Here is a 23,165-nt window from a genome sequence, read left to right as displayed (position 1 = left end):
TTTTTGAGGCTACTCTAAAGAACATATTCTTGTTTTCAAATTTAAAACACGCAATTTGAGATTAAACTTAAACCAGAGAATTTTTTTAATTAGCTTTATTTTTAGAGCAGTTTCAGGCTTACAGCAAAACTGAGCAGAAAGTATGGAGAGTTCCTATGTACCCCCTGTCTCCTCCACCCATGCACAACCTCCCCTACTATTGACATCCTGCCCCACAGTGGGATATTTGTTAGGGTCAGTGAACCTATATTGATACATAAGTATCATTCAAAGTCCACAGTTTACAGTGCGGTTTACTTTTGGTGTTGTGTATTCTCTGGGTTTGGACAGATGTATAATGACATGTACCCACATTGTACTTTCATATAGAATAGTTCCACTGCCCTAGAATTCCTCTTTGCTCTTCAAGTTTATCCTGCAGTCTTCCTTCACCCCTAGAAACCATTCGGTTTTTTTTTTTCTTTTTCCTTTTTTTACTGTCTCCATAATTTTACCTTTTCTGGAATATTATGTAGTGGGGATCATGCCATATGTAGCCTTTTCAGATAGGCCTCTTCTACTTAGTGATATACGTTTATGTTGCATCCATGTCATTTCATGGCTTTATGGCTTATTTCTTTTTAGCGTTGATTAATATTCAATTATTGAGATGTACTACAATTTATTCATTCACCTACTGAGTGACATCTTGGTTGCTCTCACATTTTGGCAGTTATGAATGAACACTGTTATCAACATCCCTTTGTAGGTTTTTGTATGGACATCCATTTTCAGTTCATTTGGATAAATTTCAAGGAGTGTGATTACTGGGTCCTATAAGTAGTATGTTTACTTCTGTAAGAAAGTAGCTGTACCATTTTGCATTCTGACCAGTAATTATGAGAGTTCATGTCACTGTACATTGTTGTCAGTATCTGGTATTGTCAGTGTTTTAGATGTTGGCCATTCGAATAGATGTAGTGATCTTGTTCCAATTTGCAGTTCTTTAAAAAAAAATTTTTTTTTTCAATGTTTACTTTTCAAGGAGAGAGAGACAGAGTGTGAGCGGTGGAGGGGCAGAGAGAGAGAGGGAGACACAGAATCTGAAGCAGGCTCCAGGCTCTGGGCTGTGAGCACAGAGCCCGACGTGGGGCTCGAACTCACAAACTGTGAGATCATGGCCTGAGCTGAAGTCGGATGCCCAACCGACTGAGCCACCTAGGTGCCCCAATTTGCAATTCTTTAATGACCATATGATACCGAACATCTTTTTATATGCTTTCTTGCCATCTGTTTATCTTCTTTGATGAAGTGTCTTTTAAGGTCTTTGGTCGATTTTTTAATCAGATTGCTTGTGTTCTTATTTTTGAATTTTAAAAGTTCTTTATATGTTTTGGTGCTTGATGCCCATACAAGTGGGGGTGGATCTTTTTTACTCTACTGATTCAAATGCAATCTCTTCTGGAAACACTCTCACAGACACATCTATGAATAATGTTTTACCTGCTATCTGGGCATGCTTTAGCTAAATCAAGATGATGTATAAAATTAGCCATCATAAATATTCTTTGTCAAGTTGAGAAACTTCCTCTCTAATCCTAGTTTATAGATGTGAATTGTATCCAGTTGGTTGATGGTGCTGTTGAATTCAATTCTGTCCTTGCTGATTTTCTGTCCACTGGATCTGTCTACTTCTTTTATCCATCTTTTATCTTTCTTTCTTTCTTTCTTTTCTTTCTTTCTTTCTTTCTTTCTTTCTTTCTTTCTTTCTTTCTTTCTTTCTTCTCTCTCTCTTTCTTCCTTCCTTTCTTCCTTTCTAAAGTTTATTTATTTATTTTGAGAGAGACTGAGTGTGAGTTGGGGGCAGACGGAGAGAGAGAGAATCCCAAGCAGGCTCCACCCTGCCAGCATAGAGCCTGACTTGGGGCTTGAACTCATGAACTGAAAGATCATGACCCCAGCTGAAACCAAGAGTCGGATGCTCAACCCACTGCGCCACCCAGGTGCCCCTGTTCATTTCTGATAGAGGGGTGTTAAAGTCTACACCTGTAATAGTGGATTCACTTATTTCTCCTTGAAGTTTTACTTATGATTTTGCCTTATATATTGTGATGTTCTGTTGGTAGACACATACAGATTAAGGATTGTTTTGTCTTGGGGAGTAGTGACTCCTTTATCATTATGTAATATCTCTTTTTATCCCTAGTAGCTCTCCTTGCTTTAAAGTCTGATCTATTTGAAATAATAGATACCGCTGCTTTCTTTTAATTAGTGTATGATATATCTTACTCCACCCCTTTACTTTTAACATATATGTGTCTTTATGTTTAAACTGGGTTTTCTGTAGGCAACATATAGCTTGGTCTTTTTTTTTTTTTTTGATCCACTCTGACAATTTCTGTCCTTTAGTTGGTATATTTAGACCATTAATATGTAAAGTAATTATGTATGTAGTTGGATTAAATCCACCATGTTGGTTACTACTTTCTATTGCCATTGTCGTGTTCTTTGTTCCCATTTTTTTCTTCCACATTTTTTCTAGTTTTTGTGGTCTTAATTGAACATTATATATAATTCTATTTTCTCCTCTTTCTTAGCATATTAGATTTCTTTTTAAATTATTATAGTGGTTGCCCTAGAGTTTGCAATATACATTTACTACTAATCCAAGTCTACTTTTAAATAATATTATTCTGTTTCATGGGTAGCGTGAATGCCTTATAATATCAAAGGATGCCTAATTCCTACCTTCTGTTCCTTGTATTAGCCTATCCAAGGGATTGTTCATTTGTTACAGTGTTTTCTATGATCACTAGCATTTGTTTTTGAGTCTTTTTTTTTTTTAGAAGTTCCATTTCTCTGCTTATATTATCCATCCGTTCTTCACGTTGTCTGCCTTTTTTATTAAAGCATATTAAACATAGTTTTGGGGCATCTGGGTGGCTTAGTCAGTTAACTGTTCAACTCTTGCTTTCTGCTCAGGTCATGATCTCACAGTCAGTGAGATCAAACCCTGCATTGGGCTCTGCACTGAGTGTGAAGCCTGCTTGGGATTCTCTCTCTCCTCCCTTTCCCCACCCACCCCCCTGCCTCCCACCATCCCTCTCCTGCTTATGCATGCACATGTTCTCTCTCCCTCAAAATAAATAAATAAACATAAAAAAAAAATAAATCATAGTTTAAAATTTTCTGGTCTCATTACTTCAGACTTCCTGCATATTTGACTCTGGTTCTGATGTCTGTTCACTCTCTTCAAATTGCCTTTTAGTATGTCTTGTAATTTGTTGTTGAAAGATAGACATGATATAAATGAACTGTAGTAAATAGGCTTTTAGTAATGGGGAGGTATAGGGAGAGAAGAAGTGTTCTGTAGTCCTATGGTTAGGTCTCAGTGTTTGGGTGAAACTGTGCCTCTTGACTATGAACTTCACCAGTGCTTCTCAGCTTCCACCCCCCACCCCTCTTCTATGAACAAAATGGTTGGAGAGGGCTGTAGTTGTGTATTTCCCTTCCTGCAGGTAGGTTAGGTGCTGATAAGACCCCAACAGGGGAGGCTCTGGTAAGGACTTATCCTAAGGGCAGGCCTTGTTAAGAAGAATTTGGTGCTGACATTTTTCAATTGAAACGAAGGGATAGTATGAAGGGACTTTTCTCACATTCACTGTAAGGACATGGTACAGCTCCTGGAGATAAAGCTCTCATAACTGCATTCCCTGGGAGTTTTTTAACTCAGGCTGTCCACCCTGAGCCTCCAGTAACTCTTCCATTACAGTTCAGCTTTTCTTCCACATTCTTCCACGGTCCATCACTGGGTCCCGCAGGTTTTGTTCAAGGGCTTTTTGCCTTGGTAAGGCGTGATTCTCTACATCCTTTTGTCTTTACAGTTTTTAGGGCAGCAGTTGGCCTTATGACCTCACTTCTCCGATGGATCTAACAAAGTTGCGATTTTTGTTTATTTGGCTTTTTACTTGTTGTTACGGCTGCTTGGTGACGTTAAACTGGTTATGTGGTGGCCTGGAAACTGAAAGTCCCTGAGGATACTTTTAGTTCTTCCAAAAATGCAACGTTGAGAATCCAGTTCTTTTCCTCTTAACTCTCTAGGAATTTCCTCAAATAACAATTCCAGGATTGTTATGTAATCAGAGATCTGTACAACAAGCAGAGAGTGTAGTTGTTGGTGGTTATTATAAGATACTACACTTTGTTTCAAAATCTGATGAGTGGAAAGCTTTCTGTTCCTATACTTTTCCACACAAGAGCAGAAAAGATTGATATTTCAAAAGACTAAAATCTTTTAAAATTTACTCACTGCTGCTCTATGTAGTAAAAATAAATAAATAGAAGTATTTGGCCCATAACTGCTTTTTTCAGGATGCTAAATTCTTGGCACAAGATAATAGTATCATGTGTCCATTTTTCTATTGTGGAATTGCCTAGACCATAATTTGCAGACTGAATAGCAGTATAGCACAGATCTCTCTGCATAATGAAAATATTTGCAAACAATTGATAGCCCACGTGAAGCAATATAACAGGATTCAATGCCTCAATTACAAATATAACTTAGACACTAACTTACTTTCAATTTCACTTACAAGTTTTTAGATTTGCAGTAGTTAAATGTTAGCTGTAGCACGAATGTACACGAGTGACTATGCATGTGTGTGTGTGCATGCGCTTTCCTGGCTAGAGAAATGATGTGACACTTATATACTTTATGAGAGAATCTGAATAAAAACATTGATTTCTCTCCTTTGGTTTCTCTCATCTGTTCTTCTTTTAATCTGTTTCTTTTTTGTCTCAAAATTTGAACACTCACGTATTTCTTTTAATTATACAGAAACGTGAAATTCATAAAAAGTGAGAAAATTTGTCAAAGCAAAAATGAAAACTATCTCTCCATGCCCTTTCACCTGTAATTTTGAATGTGTATCCTTTTAGTTCTTTCTGTCCGTCTCCCTCCTCTTTTCTTTATCTCTCTTGCACTCTCTCTCTTGGTATGAGCTTTGGTTTTAAACATGGCAACATAGTCTTCCGTCATCCCTTTTTTCGCTTACGATCGCCCACCAACTTCAAGACAAAAACCTACATATCATAAATGTAATGCATAAATATTCTTCAGTGGTTTGTGTATCCCATCATCCATTCAACTAGTTTCCCATTGTTTGGCATTTAGATGGATTCTTTTTTGCTTTTTTTGTTTAAATACCGTAAGCAGTTTGGTGTTATACACACTTACATATGTGCTTCTTTGGTGATTTTCTTAAAGAATATCATTTGCTTTCATTGTACAGAGATGCTCATAGGCCTTGATGTTTCTCATCTACTTGTGTTTTTTCAGCTTTTTACAGAGTTTAGTGAGCTTTTAGGTTAATGTTGAAATAGAAAATTGCTTTTTGTGGTATTTGAGGCTGTTGTTCCTATAATTTTATAACATTCAAAAGGTGGTGATAGTTTACAGTGATCTGATCGTTAGGAATAAACCATGTACTTGTGAGCACGATAAACTTTACCTTGCTTTGCCCTTTTTTTTTTTTAATTTTTTTTTTCAACGTTTATTTATTTTTGGGACAGAGAGAGACAGAGCATGAACGGGGGAGGGGCAGAGAGAGAGGGAGACACAGAATCGGAAACAGGCTCCAGGCTCTGAGCCATCAGCCCAGAGCCTGACGCGGGGCTCGAACTCACGGACCGCGAGATCGTGACCTGGCTGAAGTCGGACGCTTAACCGACTGCGCCACCCAGGCGCCCCTGCTTTGCCCTTTTAAATCTAGCAGCATTATCTTTAATTTTAATGATAGCATTTATCTGACATTATGTTGAAAAATAATGCTTCTAAAATAAATCTTTGTATTTAAGTAATCATACTTGTTAATTATATATTTAAATATGTTACATGATAAATATAGTACATAACCTCATACATATATATAACCACATATATGTAACATATATAGTACTTTACCTCTTTTATAAGTCACTTTTAATTCTTATGTACTAATAGCCTTATTTTATGACTTTTCCATTATTTAACTCTCTTTATGATGCAGTTGAATTTTCTAAGGGTTCCTTGTGGCCTTAGAATCCTGATATCTATGAAGAAAAGTAAAGTGTAAAACATGAACCAGTAAACCAGATATAGAGCTAAGAAGTAAAGCTCTGTCTTCTAGAATCTTGTTGCAGGTTGCATTCCCATATTTGGGTAATTACAGTTTCTTTGGGGATTTTTGAGGCTACTTGGGTTAGTTCTTACCGGCCATGTCTAAGAATGGGTCAGGAGAGCTTCCTAGAATTGCTATATCAATACTGAAATTCTCCAGGTTTCTTTCAGGCCCTTGTAGCTTGAGCTAAAGAGCAGATTCATAGCTCCTTCCTGGGATCTTTGCATTTGTTTAGTGGGAAAATTAGAAAGGGTTTTGGAAGGAATTTAAACAAAATAATAAAACCATCTTAGAAAATGTTGCTAATTTCCCAGCAGGTGTATTTTAAAGTAAACTATAGATATTCTTTATATCGGATATTACTTTCTTTTAATATTGCGGTAGTGTTTATATTATTGGGCAATAAAATTCAACATAAAATTAAGATTCTTTCCTAATGAGTTTATAATATCAGTAATTACAAAATAGTGCTTCTTAAGTAGGGGCACCTTCCTCCTCTCACCATCCCCCTCCCTTTGACATTTGGCAATTTCTGAGGACATTTTTGGTTGGTACAACCGTGGGGGTGAGAGAGTGCTACCAGGGTCCAGTGGTAGGAGGGAGGGAGGCTGCCGAACATTTTACAGTGCACAGGAGAGCCCCAACAACAAAGAAGTCTAAATGTCCATCTGGTCTAAATGTCCATCTCGCAGATGTTGAAAAGCCCTGGTCTAGAAGAATATTTGAGTGATGGCATTAGACTTCCTAAGCAGGGCATATTTATTCTCTTATATGCAACATTTATGTTAGCCATATTCAGTAGCAAGTAGCAGAAAAAGGTAATAGAAACTTCCTGGGTACAGTCAGTTACACAGGTTCAAAATTATACTGTTTCTATTTTTATGGGTCCAATTTATTAAGAGGCTGACAGGATGTTCAAGGCCTGAGTAAATGCCGTGCACCTCTGTAATTCCTTAATAAAAACGTGTACTTCAGATTTCTGTTGAATGTATTTTGTTTCTTTTTTGACTTTCATTGTGTTACATTTTAGAATTTGGAAAGTACCCATAAAAGGGGAAGAAAAATAGCCCTGGACTTAATTTATATACACATGCACACATACACATACCTTAGAGAAATTCTAAGATGGGATAAGGATGGTTGATAAAATGAGGAAGTACAGGGATGGGGGGAAGGACGTTGATGATGACGGCAGCATAGATAATGACATGAAGGTGTTAATATCACCGACTTCATACATTTTAAACTTTCAGCCATTTGCATTTATTGTATCTTCTCTGTAGTTCTTTTGTTTTCCCCCATATAATTTTGAAAGTTTTACACATTTCAAATTACAGGCCCCTCTGTAGGTATCTTCTCTAGTAACATACATGTGAGATATGTTGTGGTAGTAAATATTTTTCTTTAAAACAGTGTACTTCTGGGCAATCATGTGAAGGGGAACCAGAAATAAAGGTTACTGTAGCACTGCATCAAATAACATTTGGTTACTGGGAAGGGCTATCTGACACTTTGTGGTTGTGTTTAGTAGTTAGAGATGTTAAATGCCCTCATTGGGGTGCCCAGGGAGAGGCAAGTTGTGACCTTATCTAATTGGTGCACATCGTCAGTTTTAAACAGACAAAATAGTTCATTCTTGCCATTCTTCTGAGCAAATATATTTTAATTGTGTAGCTCAGTTGTCCTTCAGTTTCCATCATCGGTATTTTTAAATAAATTTACCATTTCCATTCTACTTTTAATAACTATAGAGAATGTACACAGAAAACTGAATGGGTTCTGCAGAATCAAGCAAAAATCAGATTAGAACATCCATACTTAAAAGTAAGTTTGGAAAGAATGGGTAAGATAGTATTCCTATTTCTACTACTAACTAAAATTAATTAATCTAGCTATTACCATAAAAGACTTGTGCTGAGGCATTTTCTGTGATTATCTCAATGAATGAATCCTTAAAACAGTTCTGTGAAGCAGAAAGTTATCTGCATTTTACATATAAGAAAACTGAAACCATAAGAAGGTTAAACACCAAACAAGTGTGTTGAGTCTAACCCAGGAAGCGTATTCATTGAGCCCGTGTTCTAGGCAATATTCTGTTCTTATTCACACTTGTGTGCAATTATGAAAGCATCCAGAAAAAAAGCGTAGAAAGGAAGAGAGAGTGCTTTTTAAAAGGTAAACGATCAGGTAGTGTGAATTCTTGGAGATGGTATTGGGATAAAATGAAAGTAGGTGTGTAATAGTATTGCCAATAACAATGTTGACTTAGGACAGGATTTGGATTATACATCAATTTTAATTATTACACATGAAGACATCATTTGGGAAATGTGGAAGAATCACAGTTAGAGGTGAATATACTTGGAAACTGACAGATTACGTTTTGAGTTGAGCCTATGCATTTGGCAGTCAGCCAGTAATGTCTTCACTGCATTCCCAGGATCCAGAGTATTGGGGCGGGGGTGCGGAAAATGGAGGAAATGCATGGCCACTTTGTGATATATGTGACATGACTGGCCAGACAATGCAAACTATTGCAGCTTCATTGTTGATACAATCTTTTAATAGCAATTACTTTTGCTGCATTTTTTGACAACATGGCTAACACTACATAGTGCTTTTACATGCTTTGACAATCTTTCTTGGATGAAATAACCTGTAAAATTCATTGTTTTCTACCGTTACTTTTTTGAAATGTGCTAAGAACCAATATTGTGCCTAGAGTTTTCAAGTAATATTGTATTTGGTACAAAATCTTAATGTTTACAGTATAAAATAAAGGAGTGAATAGTAGATTCTTTGAGAAAAAGACAAAAGCTAGTTTACTTGTTTGCAGTTTACACATCTTTCTGGCCATGGAGGAGACCGCTAAGGTCAAGCTTTCTCTTTTTGTTTTCATTAGAATAGTCATAATAAAAAAAAAAATTAACTTGGATTTTTAGTTCTCCCTAAAATTCTTTTACTTATTCCTAACTTCAGTACTGTTTCTTCAGGCTGTGCTGGAGACAAACACTCAACAAGCCCATGTTTTAATAAGATAATCCATTTGAATTTGATAAGGAGCCTTTTGACATCATCGTAGACCAGGAAAGGTGGAAGTATAGGTCAATAGTCATTTCCCTTGTTTCCTGCAGAAAATAAATGACTCAATACTCGATAGTAATCTTACTTTTCTCTAGACACAGAAGACCAGTGTTGTTATTTCATTACATAATCCAGTCAGTGTTCTGGATGTGTTTTCATTATTATCCATGTGATTTTCATAAAGGGTAATGGCTGATGAATATATTAATGTACGGTCCTTTTAAACTTTCTTTGGCAAATATCTGGTTTTGTTTTTTGTTTTTGTTTTTTTAAGTTTCAGTAATCACAGAAGTCTGTAAAACTTTACAAATCCTGGAGACAGTGTTAGTAAAAGCAGAGTTAGTTCTTGTCTTGAATATATAGCTAATAAAATGATATATGTTTGCTTTATTTCAACCAAACCTGTGTTTCTAAGTTTGGATAAATCTGACTTTCTGTATCTCTTACAAGATCTGAACATAATCTGTTTAAGAGAAATCTTCCTCTGTGTGTAACGGATCTTGAGTATGCAAAAATGTTGAAATTAAATGATATACCCAAATATTTGTGTTTCCCAGAGTACAGTAGGTCCTTTAAGGGATATTGGAGGAATATATGATGTGGTTGGCTTTTCCTATTGAATTTCCTGCCTTCACCTGCGTGAACAGTCTACAAAAATCAGCGCCACTCCCTCTCGCTCTATTTTATCACCACACTCTCTCCTCCTCGTCAGTCGTCAAAGGTGGTTCATTCTACCAATGAACTATTTCTCAAACATTTCTCCTCCTCTCTCTTCCCATTGCCATGGCCATCAGTCAAACCCTGACCACCTCTCCCCTGGGCTGCTGGGGTAGCCTGTGAACTGGCTCTTCTTTCTGCATCAAGTCCTATATGTTTAAAGGGCATCTTCCAAATGAATTCTAGTGCTGTCTTTCTAAACACAAAGCTTAAACATACCGTGTTTTGCGTAATAAGCCTTCACAACTCCCAGTCACATATTGCCCAAACACATTTCTTCGGGAGCTTTTCTGTCTTGTTCACTTAGGCCCCTAGTAGCTAGCATATGGTGGCATTAACGAAACACGTTGTAACGAATAAATGAAGATGCCATAACGTATAAGACCCCTTACCACCTGACCCGAATTTACCTATCTGATCTCCTCTCGAGTTTCTCTTCCGATAAGCAGTATGTTCCAACCACACCAAATGTTTTACCATTCTTCCTACATGTGGGGCATTTTATAGCCCTAACATTGTGCTTATCCTTTTCTTCTCATCTGTCAGGAATCAATGATCACCTAGGCAGTTAGACCCAGGGGAATGAATTGACCTTATGTCTGCCTATAGTTATTGTTTTCATTAGCCCAACAAATATTTACTGAGCACATACTATCTCTTAGACACAGTTATAAGTCTGGGGGTAGGGATACTGTTAGTGAACAAAAAGATAAAGTCATGCCCTTTCTGGAACTTACATTCTAGTGTAATAGCAAATCAAGAATTTGTCAGGTGAGGGGCGCCTGGGTGGCGCAGTCGGTTAAGCGTCCGACTTCAGCCAGGTCACGATCTCGCGGTCTGTGAGTTCGAGCCCCGCGTCAGTCTCTGGGCTGATGGCTCAGAGCATGGAGCCTGTTTCCGATTCTGTGTCTCCCTCTCTCTCTGCCCCTCCCCCGTTCATGCTCTGTCTCTCTCTGTCCCCCCAAAAATAAATAAACGTTGAAAAAAGAATTTAAAAATAAAAATTAAAAAAAGAATTTGTCAGGTGATGATGGATATAAAGATGGAATAGAAGACACAGGCCCAGATGAGAGAGCATTTTTTTTTTTTCAACGTTTATTTATTTTTGGGACAGAGAGAGACAGAGCATGAACGGGGGAGGGGCAGAGAGAGAGGGAGACACAGAATTGGAAACAGGCTCCAGGCTCTGAGCCATCAGCCCAGAGCCCGATGCGGGGCTCGAACTCACGGACCGTGAGATCTGACCTGGCTGAAGTCGGACGCTTAACCAACTGCGCCACCCAGGCGCCCCGAGAGCATTTTTTTTTAATGATTATTTTTGAGAGAGAGTGTGCTTGTACATGTGAGTGGGGGGAGGGGCAGAGAGAGTGTGGGATAGAAGGCCCAAAGTGGGCTACATGCTGACAATAGAGAACCCAACATTTGACATGGTTAAAATGTAGTTGAGGGGAATAGTACCAAATGGGATTGGGTAGTGGGTTTGAAGTACATTGGACAAATAATCAGAGGGACCTCCTGTAGGACAGGGTAAGGGCTTTGGACTGGTCTCAATACTCTGCCTTCAGTGTACCCCTAATCAGCCTGACTCTGCCTTGATGCTCCAGCCCTGATTCCAGCCTTTTGTTAGATCAGGAGCCTGAAGCGCACTAGCCAGAGTGGCTTTGGTGGCTCTGGGCTCATGCAGCTTTGCAGCCAATGTCTGACTACTCAGCAGTTGATGCTCTCTATCCCTGGTAGCAGTGGGAGGTAGACTTAGCCCCAGCGTTAGACCACCTACCATCTCGGGCGGATTCCCTCATCTCTCTGAACCTGTATTTTCTTGTCTAAAATGGACATGGTTTAAAAAATAAAAAAGGCTGTTAGAGGGATAAATGACTAGAATGTGACCCTGTAAAACTTTCTCTCTTGTGTTCACTGATAGACCCTAAATGCCTAAACCATGCCTTGTACTCACTAAGTGTTTTTTGAGTGAATCCGGAAATGTATGGTTGAACCGTGTATAAAGCACATGAAACAGCACCCAGTACATAAATGCTCAGTGCATGGCAGCTGTTGTTATTATAGTTGTTCGTGTTTTTATTTTTAAAATTATGTTCCCTGTGATCATACTGTAGTTGTGTTGCAACTGTTTTTCCCATGTGTGGGGCTTGTCTACTGCAGTGGCCATTCTGCCTGGGCTCATGGTACCTGCTTTCTGTGTCTATACATATGCCTAGGGAAGCGGGCTTGGGCTGGGCACATGCTTTCTGATTCCTGTTCGCTCTGTTCCCTAGCTCTGACCTCAGAATTAGTTTCTGCTAGCCCTGGAGAGACTCTTGTTTCTGGCTTCCTTTTCCAGAACTGAACTCACTTCTCCCTCAGGTTTGTTTGTTTGTTTGTTTGTTTGTTTATTTATTGAGATATCATTGACAAACAACATTCTATTAGTTCCAATTCTATTAGTTCTATTAGTTCCATTAAGTGATTTGATGTTTGTATATATTGTGAAAAGATCACACAGTAGGTCTAGTTAGCATCGGTCATCTTACATAGCAAAAATTTGTTTTTCTTGTGATGAGAACTTTTAGCATCCATTCTCATAGCAGTCTTCAAATATGCAATGTTTATTAAATATAGTCACTCTGCTGTGTATTACATCTCTATGACTTACTTGTTTCATAACTGGAAGTTTGCACCTTTCGACCACCTTCCCCCACTACACACACATACATACTCTGCCTCTGGCAGCCACCAGTCTGTTCTTTGTATCTATGAGCTCGTTTTTTTTTTTTTTTTAAGATTCTATGCATAAGCAAGATCGTTTGATATTTGCCTTTCTCTGACTTACTTCATTTGGCATAACATCCTCAAGGTTTATCTGTGTTGTTGCAAGTGGCAAGATTTCCTTCCTTTTTATAGCTGAGTAATTCTTTTATCTTTACATGACATCAAGACTACTTGTGCGCTCATCCTGATAGCCAAATACCTGCTCCTGCACTTTAGATCTCTCCCTGCAATGTTAACACCTGTGTGGCTACACTGAAGTTTTGTCGTCCCCCCCCCCCGCCCCCGGCTCCTGGGGAGTTGCTGGTGGGTTGGCACTTCTCTTGCCATGATATTGTCCTGGATTTTTACCTGGTTTCTGTGCTTCCGTCTTTGGCTTGCCCCTGTTATTTGCCACAGTGCCTCATGATTCACAGATGTGGTGTGGATGGAATGAAGTGACTTTGGCATAGCAGAGACCCTCACTGCATGTTTATGGAGAGATTTGGCTAACTCACAACCCCCAAGTGTGTGCAGTTCTTCAGAATACGAATGACAAAAATAACATTGTACTACACTTTGTATTAATGCTGGGGTGGAGTGTTGTTTGGAATCTCAGTTGACATTTTTAAAATATCAGTGTGAACTGCATCGTCGTGGTAATTTAACACTTTGCCAACAAAGGAAACAGCGTGATCTTTACTATCAGGAAAATATAAGTTGCTGCATGGCAAATACTGTTTTACCAGTCCTTATGAGAGACATAATGTGAGGTATTTATGGAAGGGTTTTGTTTATAAGAGTAAAGACAGATATTTTGGAGTAATGTGTGTATGGATCATTGAAATCACTGAAGGGGATTTCAGCTGAGATTCCACTGGGTCTCTAGTTTAGCTCTTAGTTCTGCCAGTATGGTCATCAATGTGGTGTCCTCTGTCCCATGCTACAAAGCAGTGGAAGAGGAAAGGCTGGGACAGAATGGCAAAGTAGGTTTGAACTGATGTTTATTTTGTACCATTTGAGGTACTTTGATTATGCATATGCCTGTACCAAATTGATTCGTCATTGTGAGGATATGTGAGCTTAGAAAAGTATACTTTTACACTTAACCTAAGTGATTATAAATTAAATGCCCAGCTATCTCTCTCTTGAGTATCTGTCCAGTATAGGAGATGAAGTTCCTGTATCATGCAAGTACATGAAGCTCTTGCGAAAATATCGAATGAGCCACCAAGGGTATATGAATATTTTCAAAATACTGGGTAGCAGATGAGATTACCATAGATTTTTCTGGATGTTGAAATCAGGATGGGATTGACTTGCTAAATTAATTATGAGATATTTCTAGGATAGGATGTATAATCTCATAAAGTCAAGAAAATGTGTTGAAAGTTTAAAGAAAGAAGAAAAAGGAGATAGCTTTGAAACCATGGTTTTATTTAACCTGTTACTGGTATTTCCCCAAATGTTGATTCTCATCAGTGACCAGAAGGTGTACATTCAGTTCACCTACTAAATCAACTCAATTCTGAGAGGAGCTGTGCACTGAGGTCCCTGAGCTCCTGAGGGAGAGTTGGCGGGGGAGGGGGAGGAGGGGGCAAGGAGTAAGTATGGGGGAGGGCAGAAGAATTGGTTTGGAACAGAGGTATAATGCTTAATAATCTTGAGACCTTGGACAGTTTAACCTCCTTGTGTCTCAGATGCCTCATCTTCAGATAATACAGCCTTGACCTCTGGGGTTGCTGTAAGGACTAAATGAGTATCTCTTAGTACAAGGCCTCATCCTTAATAAATATGCAAATATTACGTTTTATTGTTATGTTTGGTACCAAGATAATAATAAAATGACTGTTTTTGTATGCTATGATGTGTTTTGTTGCATAGCGTTAGATATCTGAAACTGTTGGCTGAGTGTAATTCTAATTTCTTAGGTTTGTTGATCGTCACCTATAAAAAGCAAGAGGAATTCACTGATTCTCTAGTGTTTCAGCACAAGTTTGGGGTTGTGATAAAATAATTGCGTTTTCTCCAAAGAACCAGATGGCCCACAGTCAAGAGGAGGGAGAAGAAAAGACTTGCATTTTAGGAGGACGAGGGCAGATAGATTGTAGTAGTTGCCCTGGGAAAGTTACTTCCCCATTCTGTTTGTTTGTTTGTTTGTTTTAATTTTTTTTAACATTTATTTATTTTTGAGACAGAGAGAGACAGAGCATGAACAGGGGAGGGGCAGAGAGAGAGGGAGACACAGAATCGGAAACAGGCTCCAGGCTCTGAGCCATCAGCACAGAGCCCGACGCGGGGCTCGAACTCACGGGCGGTGAGATCATGACCTGAGCCGATGTCGGATGCTTAACCGACCAAGCCACCCAGGCGCCCCTACCCATTCTGTGTTTTTATGAGATGATCATTGAGTATCGGTCCCAATTCCTGCACATTCCATTCAAAATATTTTGCGATGTTAGGATCACTGAAGTTTGTGCTTGTACTGGTTGAATTAGGAGAGCTGCTGTCAGCTGGACTTCTGTGTTGCATATCTTACCTGGCAAACAGGAAGGTCCAGACACAGTTCTCATTCAGTGCACATGTAATTGGTCAACAGCCAGCTAATAAATCTGATGGTAACTTTTGCTTTAATTAATAAAATGTACTCATGCAAAACAAGTAATTTAAGTGTATACGCATACGTGTGTACCTGATAATATGCATATATACACACGTATATAAATTATATAGGGTTTATAATATTAAAATGCTTATTACAACATAAATATAGAAAGAGTACCATGTTACTAAAATTGATGACTGTGTAATTTTATTTACCTCTTGGGAATCAATTGAGCTATTGATTCCACAGCAAATGTGTTTTGATTAAGATCATGGCGAGATATGTTTGACAGCAATTTCAAATTATTAGAGTTTATTACATATTCAAAGTCTACAGTCAACTGAGATGGTATGTATCTGATTTTAGCTTAGAGAGAGAAATCTATTATTTTGTTTCAGGTACTATATCCTCTATACAATTACCATGTGCCTTATAAAAACCCTACCCTTTCTGGGCTGGTCTGGAATATGGTATGATGCTCAATGTCTATGTTTATATTAAATAGGGTTAGAATCATGAATGTAGAGATTAATGTGCTTTATAAATATTTACAGTATTGCTTTCAGGCATATATACAGATTGAATCTGCACTAGTTGAGTTTAGTAGTTAATGATTGGTTTTTTAGTTGTGAACATTGTTATTTATGGTGTTTATTATGACTGTGGCAGTGGATGATCCTGGAAAATCACGGAAAGGGAATTATTTCCAGAGAAAGCTTAATTCCTTGAAAAACTTTCAGTAGGTTTTATTTTTCCACTTTTGTATGAAACTCAAATGTACATCCTGCCTTTAACACATGTAGAATTATTCAAGAATAACAATTAAAAAATCATGAAAATACAGTGATATTTAAATGTGCTAAATGGAACATGGGCCCAATCAGGTTTTCATGATTTATCAGTTTTTAACTTCAAAGACTCTGGTTAGCTTGCATTTTTTAAACTAATGAGTTTATCACAGCCCGTGAGGAGCGTGGTGAAAGTATATCAGCTGTAAATTGGTACAAAGCACTAAAAGGGACATTAGCCTCTAATCAGATTCCAACAGTTCATTAAACCTGTCTTTCCAGAATTGCTCTTTGTCTTTTCCCTGCCTTTGCAAGGCATCTTCTTCCCTTTTCGTCTGGGCAAGACCTCCTCTGGGGTAGGAAGCAATATCAACTCATTCTTCATTGTCTACCAAGCAAACAGCCTAGGGGATGCTTTGTTAGGGTAGGTGTCTGTCCGCTGTGAAGGGCAGGGGTGTTGAGGGCTGGCCGGCTGCGGGGAAGGCTTTCTTGAAACTGGGTGGTTGCAAGCCAAGCTGGCTGCTTCCAATCACGGAGGCAAGTGGCACATTAGGATTTGAGATCCATGCCTGATGTGTAAACAACTCACCAGCCTCCATGAAAGGATTTCAAGCTTGGAACAAATTAACTGAGCTTGCCAGGGATACCACAGTTCTTTCTGCTCTGAGCTATTAGGATGCAAAATGCCTACAAAATATGGACGAGTCAAAAGCACAAATTTAAAAAAATGTATCCTGCCAGTTTTAATAATACTGCACATTTCTAAGAAAAGAACCTGACAGTAATTTTTCTTCTTTTTATTACCTGATAGGCTAGGTAGCATGGAATTTTTAAATGCTCATTAGTTAGCTCAAGAGTAAATTTGCTTTTTCTTCCTGTTGATGTCTCAGAGCAAATATTTGTGATAAGAGGCCCTATAAATTTTATTTCTTCTTTTTCTTAAACAAAAAGGAGTGGCAAGAAATAGAGATAATTAGAGCTTTACTATACTGCACTCTGTCGGTATTATTTGGTAATAAAAACATTTATGATTTGTCGAAGTGGGAGTTGTTTTTATTTAACTGTCTATTTGATAGAAAAGCAGCTCTGTGAAGGGCAAAAACCTGCAGGTTTAGAAATGCTATTAACCTTTGTCATCATGTAGGCAAAATATTTGGAAACAGATCTCTTTTTCTTTTCATGAGACCACGTTAGTATCATGTGCTTATGTTCTGTGACTGAGTAAAGAAACCATTCTAAAAACTCAAGTCTAGTTATTTTTGTTTCTTAGTTTGGACAGGATATGAAGGTAAAATTGACATTCTAAACATGTTTTAAAACATGATTTGGCCTGAAGCAAGCACTGGTAAGTGTCTTTCTGACTCCCTTCATAGATTATTGACTTTAGAAAATCCCCAAAGCAGTGAAAATTAGTAGAAAATAACCTTGATTTAATCTGTTTGTAAATATTGTTTGAAATTCTATTGAGTCACAATAGAAATAGGTTCTCCTTTAAAGAAGTGGCAAATTCAGCCAAACATACACCAAAACAGAAAACAAGTTTATTTTTTGGTCACGACTTCAGCTTAAAAATTCATTCTGAATCCAAAATTTATATTAGTTGTTCTTGAAATAGAAGTTTGGGGTGGATATATAGAAATTTTCATTTGATCTGAATTGTCATATCACAATTTAGTGTCCAGAATTATATTATCTTGGTTTTTAAATTATGTAGACTTTGATAATAATATGAGAGCATCGTCATTATTTTTATTTATTTTCTCCTTTGTGGATTTCTGCACAATATAACCTCCAGAACTCAGGAAGAAGGAAACTTGTCTTCTGTGTCCCTCCACTACTGCGAAAGTGTGATGAATTGTTCCAGCCCTATATATATTAATGTTAAGGTTTCTTTACTCCAGTTTATTATAGTCTGACCTCCAACCCAGAGGTCAGCGAATCAGACTGATTAATTCAACTTCTTGGTCATTATTTCAAATGATAGTTCAGAAAGGGGGCATAATTGGTTATACTGCTATTCTCATTTAATTATACTTCATTGTTAAAAAATTAGGTTAGCAGTACTAAACGTACTACAGTGAAGGAAGACTCTACCAGATGTCCTGTTTTGAATGCTGTATAACGGACTTTCCCTCTCTCTCTCTTTTTTATTCTCAGAATATCAACACCTTTGAGAACAGAATGTTAATGCTTGATGGGATGCCGTCAGTCAGAGTCAAAACAGAGCTTTTGGAATCTGAACAAGGGGTAAGTTTCAATGACGCCCCACCCTCTTCTCTTTATGATAGTGGCAGTCATTTACAGAGCATATCGAAGTTTGCAGAACGGTTCTGATTTGCACTTGCCTGGCTTTTCTCTCTTGAGTAAAAATCACCAGAGACTGATTCTCATCCATTTGCGACTCAAATATTCCTAACCTGGAGAAGATAACTTCCTAAAATCAGGAAAGCACGGTGACCTTGTAACAACCATATGGTTTTATTTAAATTAGTGAATGTTTTGAAAAGCTATTAAAAAATTCAGAGCAAAGAGGGAAGTATTAAAAAATAAGATGGGACTATAAACTCCATGTCAAAATGGCTTCTTTCTTTCTGGGGAAATTACAGAGTACAGGTATGAGAATGTTACTGTTTGTTGGATTGATTTCCCTTTTGACATTTGTATTTACCCTTTTAAACTTCATGAGGGCTAGAGGATAGTTGAGGAAATACAGGTCAGTGAGTTTGACATGCGCATAAAAGCAAAAAAAAAGGCTTACTTAAGGATACATAGTGAAATTGACAAATTAACTCATGGCTACTGAAAATATGAAGACTTAAGAACACATCGTTAAAAGGATGTGGGTGATTTTATCATTAACATTTGTAGCTTCGCAAGTTAAAATTATAAGGGTAGTATGACTGCAGCATTGGCTGACCATGTTTTGTATTGAAGTGAGAAAGCATTGCTCCTGTGCCTGGGTGCACTGCCTACCTATGCTGCTAACCTACCACCACTGAGACGGTACAGATGACCGCAAAAAGTACATAAATTAGATGCTTGATCTTATTTGTATACCTCTTACTCAAAAAAAGCAGAACATTGGCAATATTTTGTAAGTGAGCCATCAGAAGAAATTTCAAATATGAATAAAATTTCACTTATAAGAATCTGTGTGCATGTAGGACCCCATTCAAGGGGTTAGGATACTATTAAATGTTTAAAGGACTTGATAATGAGGAACTGAGGTCATGGATCCAGCTGGTAGCATGTAGAGGGTTTCTCCAATAACTTCCACATTCCTGAGCAATATAGGGCAGGGTGTATGGCATCCCAATGTATATTTCTCTTCCTCGCTCTAAGCCTGTGTCTGAAACAGACCCCCATCATGGGAGGGGATATCATTTCACCTTTATGTTCCGTGTTCGTTGTAGTAGCTCCGCAATGAACTTGGTGGGGTATGTCAACCAATAACGCACCTTCCCAGTTCTGTGTATGACATGATGACTCACCTGGGCTCATCCTAAAACTTAGGCAGTGGAGCATCGTGAAAGAAAGACTGTGTGGCAGCTGTTAACATCATTTGTTCATTGTAGACAAAGCTTCGGAAGAAGTCTTACGTTCACCTGGATTTTCTAGCCTGATTCATCAAGTTAAACTCTCTGTCCTCCCAGCCAAGTAGTTTTTACCTTTGCTGTTTACCCTAACACAGGAAGGATTTGTTTTATTTCTTTGGAATTTCTGTTTTCTTAATCTAGGTGCATGAGCCAGTTTCATAAAATTTCCAAAACCCCCTCATTTAACACACTGCATAGACCGTAGCATCTCATTCACAGAGGATAACTTTTTTCCATTGTCGATGACAAAATGAAAAAGTGGCATATTGCACATTGTTTCTTTTTATTCCACAATATATTCTTCAACTTGAATAGCAGTAAAGGTACTCAAGTCATGTGTGTTGGAGGAAGGCAGAAAAGTACAGAAGGCAGTCAGAGACCGCTAGTCAGAGCCACGATGGTGCATTGTGGTCACTGGTTCTGGGAATGTTTGGTGACATCAGGATGTTTCTCTCTCCTTTATTATCAATTTATAGTTTTATGGTAAGTTCGAAAGATTGAGATGCACAAAAAACAAAAGCCAGTAGTTCCAGAGGTTTTACAGTGTGAATAAGAACCTCAGGCCACATCATTTATGGAAAGTATTTCCTGCCCTTAAATAGAGACAGGAAAAATGGTAGGTTCATAGGTTTTACTCAATGCCTACTCATTAAAATCAATTTTTCCTTCTTGTGAATGGAGCTGATGTTAGTATTTTAACCCTAGTTTAGATTATGTACATGGAAGGAAGGGAGAGAAAACCCTGATTTTAGTCTTTTCTTTAGTTTTGTATGTATTTCTTAAATACGTGGCAGATATAATTTCATTCTCTTTCACAGTAAAGCTTCAAGAGAAGCAGCCCACAGTGTTTAAGGGGATGTCTTATGACCTAATTATTTATGGGAAGCAATAATTTGTATTTAGTCATTTGCAATACTGTACATCAGTTCTTCTTTAAAGTTAGAATTAAATCTAGATTTTAGTGAACTTCACTCTTGGTCATTTTACTGGAGTTTTTAATTGGGGATAATGGGATGGGTAATATGCTGTATAATTTCAGAATCAGAACTCTTTTTAGATAAGGAATGTTAGTAGTCTAAAGATTTCTTTATTTCAATCTTACAGGATTCTTTATTTTTTTTAACTTTTAAAAATGTTTCATTTATTTTTGAGACAGAGAGAGACAGAGCATGAGTGGGGGAGGGGCAGAGAGAGAAAGAGGGAGACACAGAGTCAGAAGCAGGCTCCAGGCTCTGAGCTGTCAGCACAGAGCCAGACGCAGGGCTCGAACCCGCAAACTGTGAGATCATAACCTGAGCCAAAGTTGGACGCTTAACTGACTGAGCCACCCAGGCGCCCCTCAGTCTTACAGGATTCTTTTCTCATTTACTGATAAAAGCTGGTTGAAGTTTGATTCTTTATAAGAAAATGTACAACTTGGGGCTCCTGGGTGGCTCAGTCGGTTGAGCGTCTGACTTCGGATCAGGTCATGATCTCACGGTCCGTGAGTTCAAGCCCCATGTCGGGCTCCGTGCTGGGCTCTGTGCTGACAGCATGGAGCCTGGAGCCTGCTTCGAGTCTGTGTCTCCCTCTCTCTGACCCTCCCCTGTTCATGCTCTGTCTCTCTCTGTCTCAAAAATAAAAAATAAAAACATTGAAAAAAATTTAAAAGAAAATGTAAAACTTGTTGAAATTAGAGTAATCACACGTGTGATTATTGGCTTCTGAAAAAAGATGAGCTGTTAGTTACAATGGACACAAAGTTAGAGGAAACAATCCCCGAATCACAACGATGAATGAGAAAGCCTGAGCTGGATGCCAAGGATCGGATCCCATAATCATTCTGGAAAACCTACTTTGGAGGCTGCTTTTTAAGACATGACATTTAACGTATATCTCTTGGGAAGAAAAGTTGAGTCTGCCATTCAGCCTCTAAGAGGCATCGCAAAGATACGCTACTTCACATGACATCCTGTTTCAGCGATTCACCACGAAGGCACGTATGCCCTTCTCCCCTTCTGGCTAAAAATAGTTCCTTAGGTCTTCCACTGTCAGCTGCTCTATACATCTCCCCCCACCCCTCCAAGGAATTCAGGACCCAATGACCACATTTCACAGTGGGAAGACAGACTATGGACTGGGCCTAGGTCAGCCGCTCTGCTTTCTCTCTTCTCTGAAAAGTTCTGGCTGCCTTGCCTCATTCTTTTTAAGTGTGTGTGTTTTATAGTGTGCAGATGTGGTCAGATCTCTTCAGATTGCGAGCTCTTAGAGGACAAGAACTATTTCGCGTATTTTTCATGTAGGCCCTGGCACATGGTAAGTGCCCAGGAAATCCATGCTTTACATATCTCGGCATTATAACTGGCATGGTGAAGAACTACGAGACCAGTCAAGAGCTTGTTATAAACCTGCTCTGCCTACTTCATCCAGTTGTTGTGAACAACAACAACAACAACAAAATTGGAAATACTGGCAACATACATGCTCACTGGTGATATAGTCTTCACCTTGCCGCCATGTGCACTTGGATAGATAGAGGAGCATATTGACACCGACTGTCTGTGCCTTCCTTCTGTTTGGGATTCTAGGACTCCTGCATCCTCAGTTTTGTGACATCTGAGTAGATTATTATTGCAGGCTCTTGAAATGTGACTTCCGTGTTCTCCAGGCTTGTCGGTAATACAGCACACGCTGCTAAGCAGTCCATGGGAAGGGCATGTGCTCTTGTGATACACTTCAGGGGCACAGCAAGGAGTGTTGGAATGACTTTGACTGTGACCTTTGGTGCTTGGGTCCTGCTGTTACAAGAGCTTCCCGAATGCTGTCAGCCTTTGGATGTTCTAACATGTTACTAAGCAAAGGACTAAAGCAGGAAGAGGAGGACTGGAACGATTCCACCCAGAGATAAGGCAGTGGCAGAGAAAGGGTACTGCCTCAAAGACATAAAATGTGGTTTTGTTCCTGGCCTTGCAGCTTACCGGCTCGAATGGCATTGGGAAGTTACTTCTGATCTCCAGGCCTCTATGTCCTCATCTGTACAGTGGGGGTATTAGAAGTCTGCCCAGGATCCATCTGACGTTGTCTGAGTCTGGTAACGGGCCAGGAGGGAGAGAAAGCATTTCCCATTATGAGTTGAACAATCCTACTACAGTATACTGCCATTATAGGAAGCCACCCGTTTGTGGAAGTAGAAATGCATAGACTTTAAAGACGGACAGACTGGAGTTCAGATGCTCAGTCAGCCAGGGGCCGGTGGTGTGGGTCCCGTTTGGTCTCCATCCACCTGTTTCTCCTCTTCTGGGAAGTGAAGTGAATCACCCAGCCTCATGAGAGCCTGCCTGCACGTAGTGGGTGTTGAATAAATGTTCTCCCTTTGAAGAAAAGCAGGAATAAAAAGGGCACCATTTCCTCAAATTTCAATAGTTGCCAATTTTCCTATCGTATTTAGTAGGGACTAAACATCTGAGTTAATTTATAATTTTAAAAGAACATTTAAGGGAAATCTCAAACTGGA

The 23,165-nt window shown here is 38.7% G+C and overlaps 1 protein-coding gene across 1 annotated transcript in view; it reads left to right on the top strand.

The window, feature by feature from the left end:
• Nucleotides 1–23,165, top strand: part of KLF12 (Kruppel like factor 12) — a 446,873-nt gene that overhangs the window by 181,353 nt on the left and 242,355 nt on the right. The window contains 1 exon segment of the mRNA XM_043580478.1: nt 18,234–18,323. Within this exon segment, the coding sequence (XP_043436413.1) occupies nt 18,234–18,323 (90 nt within the window).

Source organism: Prionailurus bengalensis, chromosome A1, assembly GCF_016509475.1.
Source record: "Prionailurus bengalensis isolate Pbe53 chromosome A1, Fcat_Pben_1.1_paternal_pri, whole genome shotgun sequence".
Taxonomy (NCBI): Eukaryota; Metazoa; Chordata; class Mammalia; order Carnivora; family Felidae; genus Prionailurus; species Prionailurus bengalensis.
The sequence above is the reverse complement of the archived record's forward strand: the minus strand, read 5'-3'. Positions and strand labels throughout refer to the sequence as shown.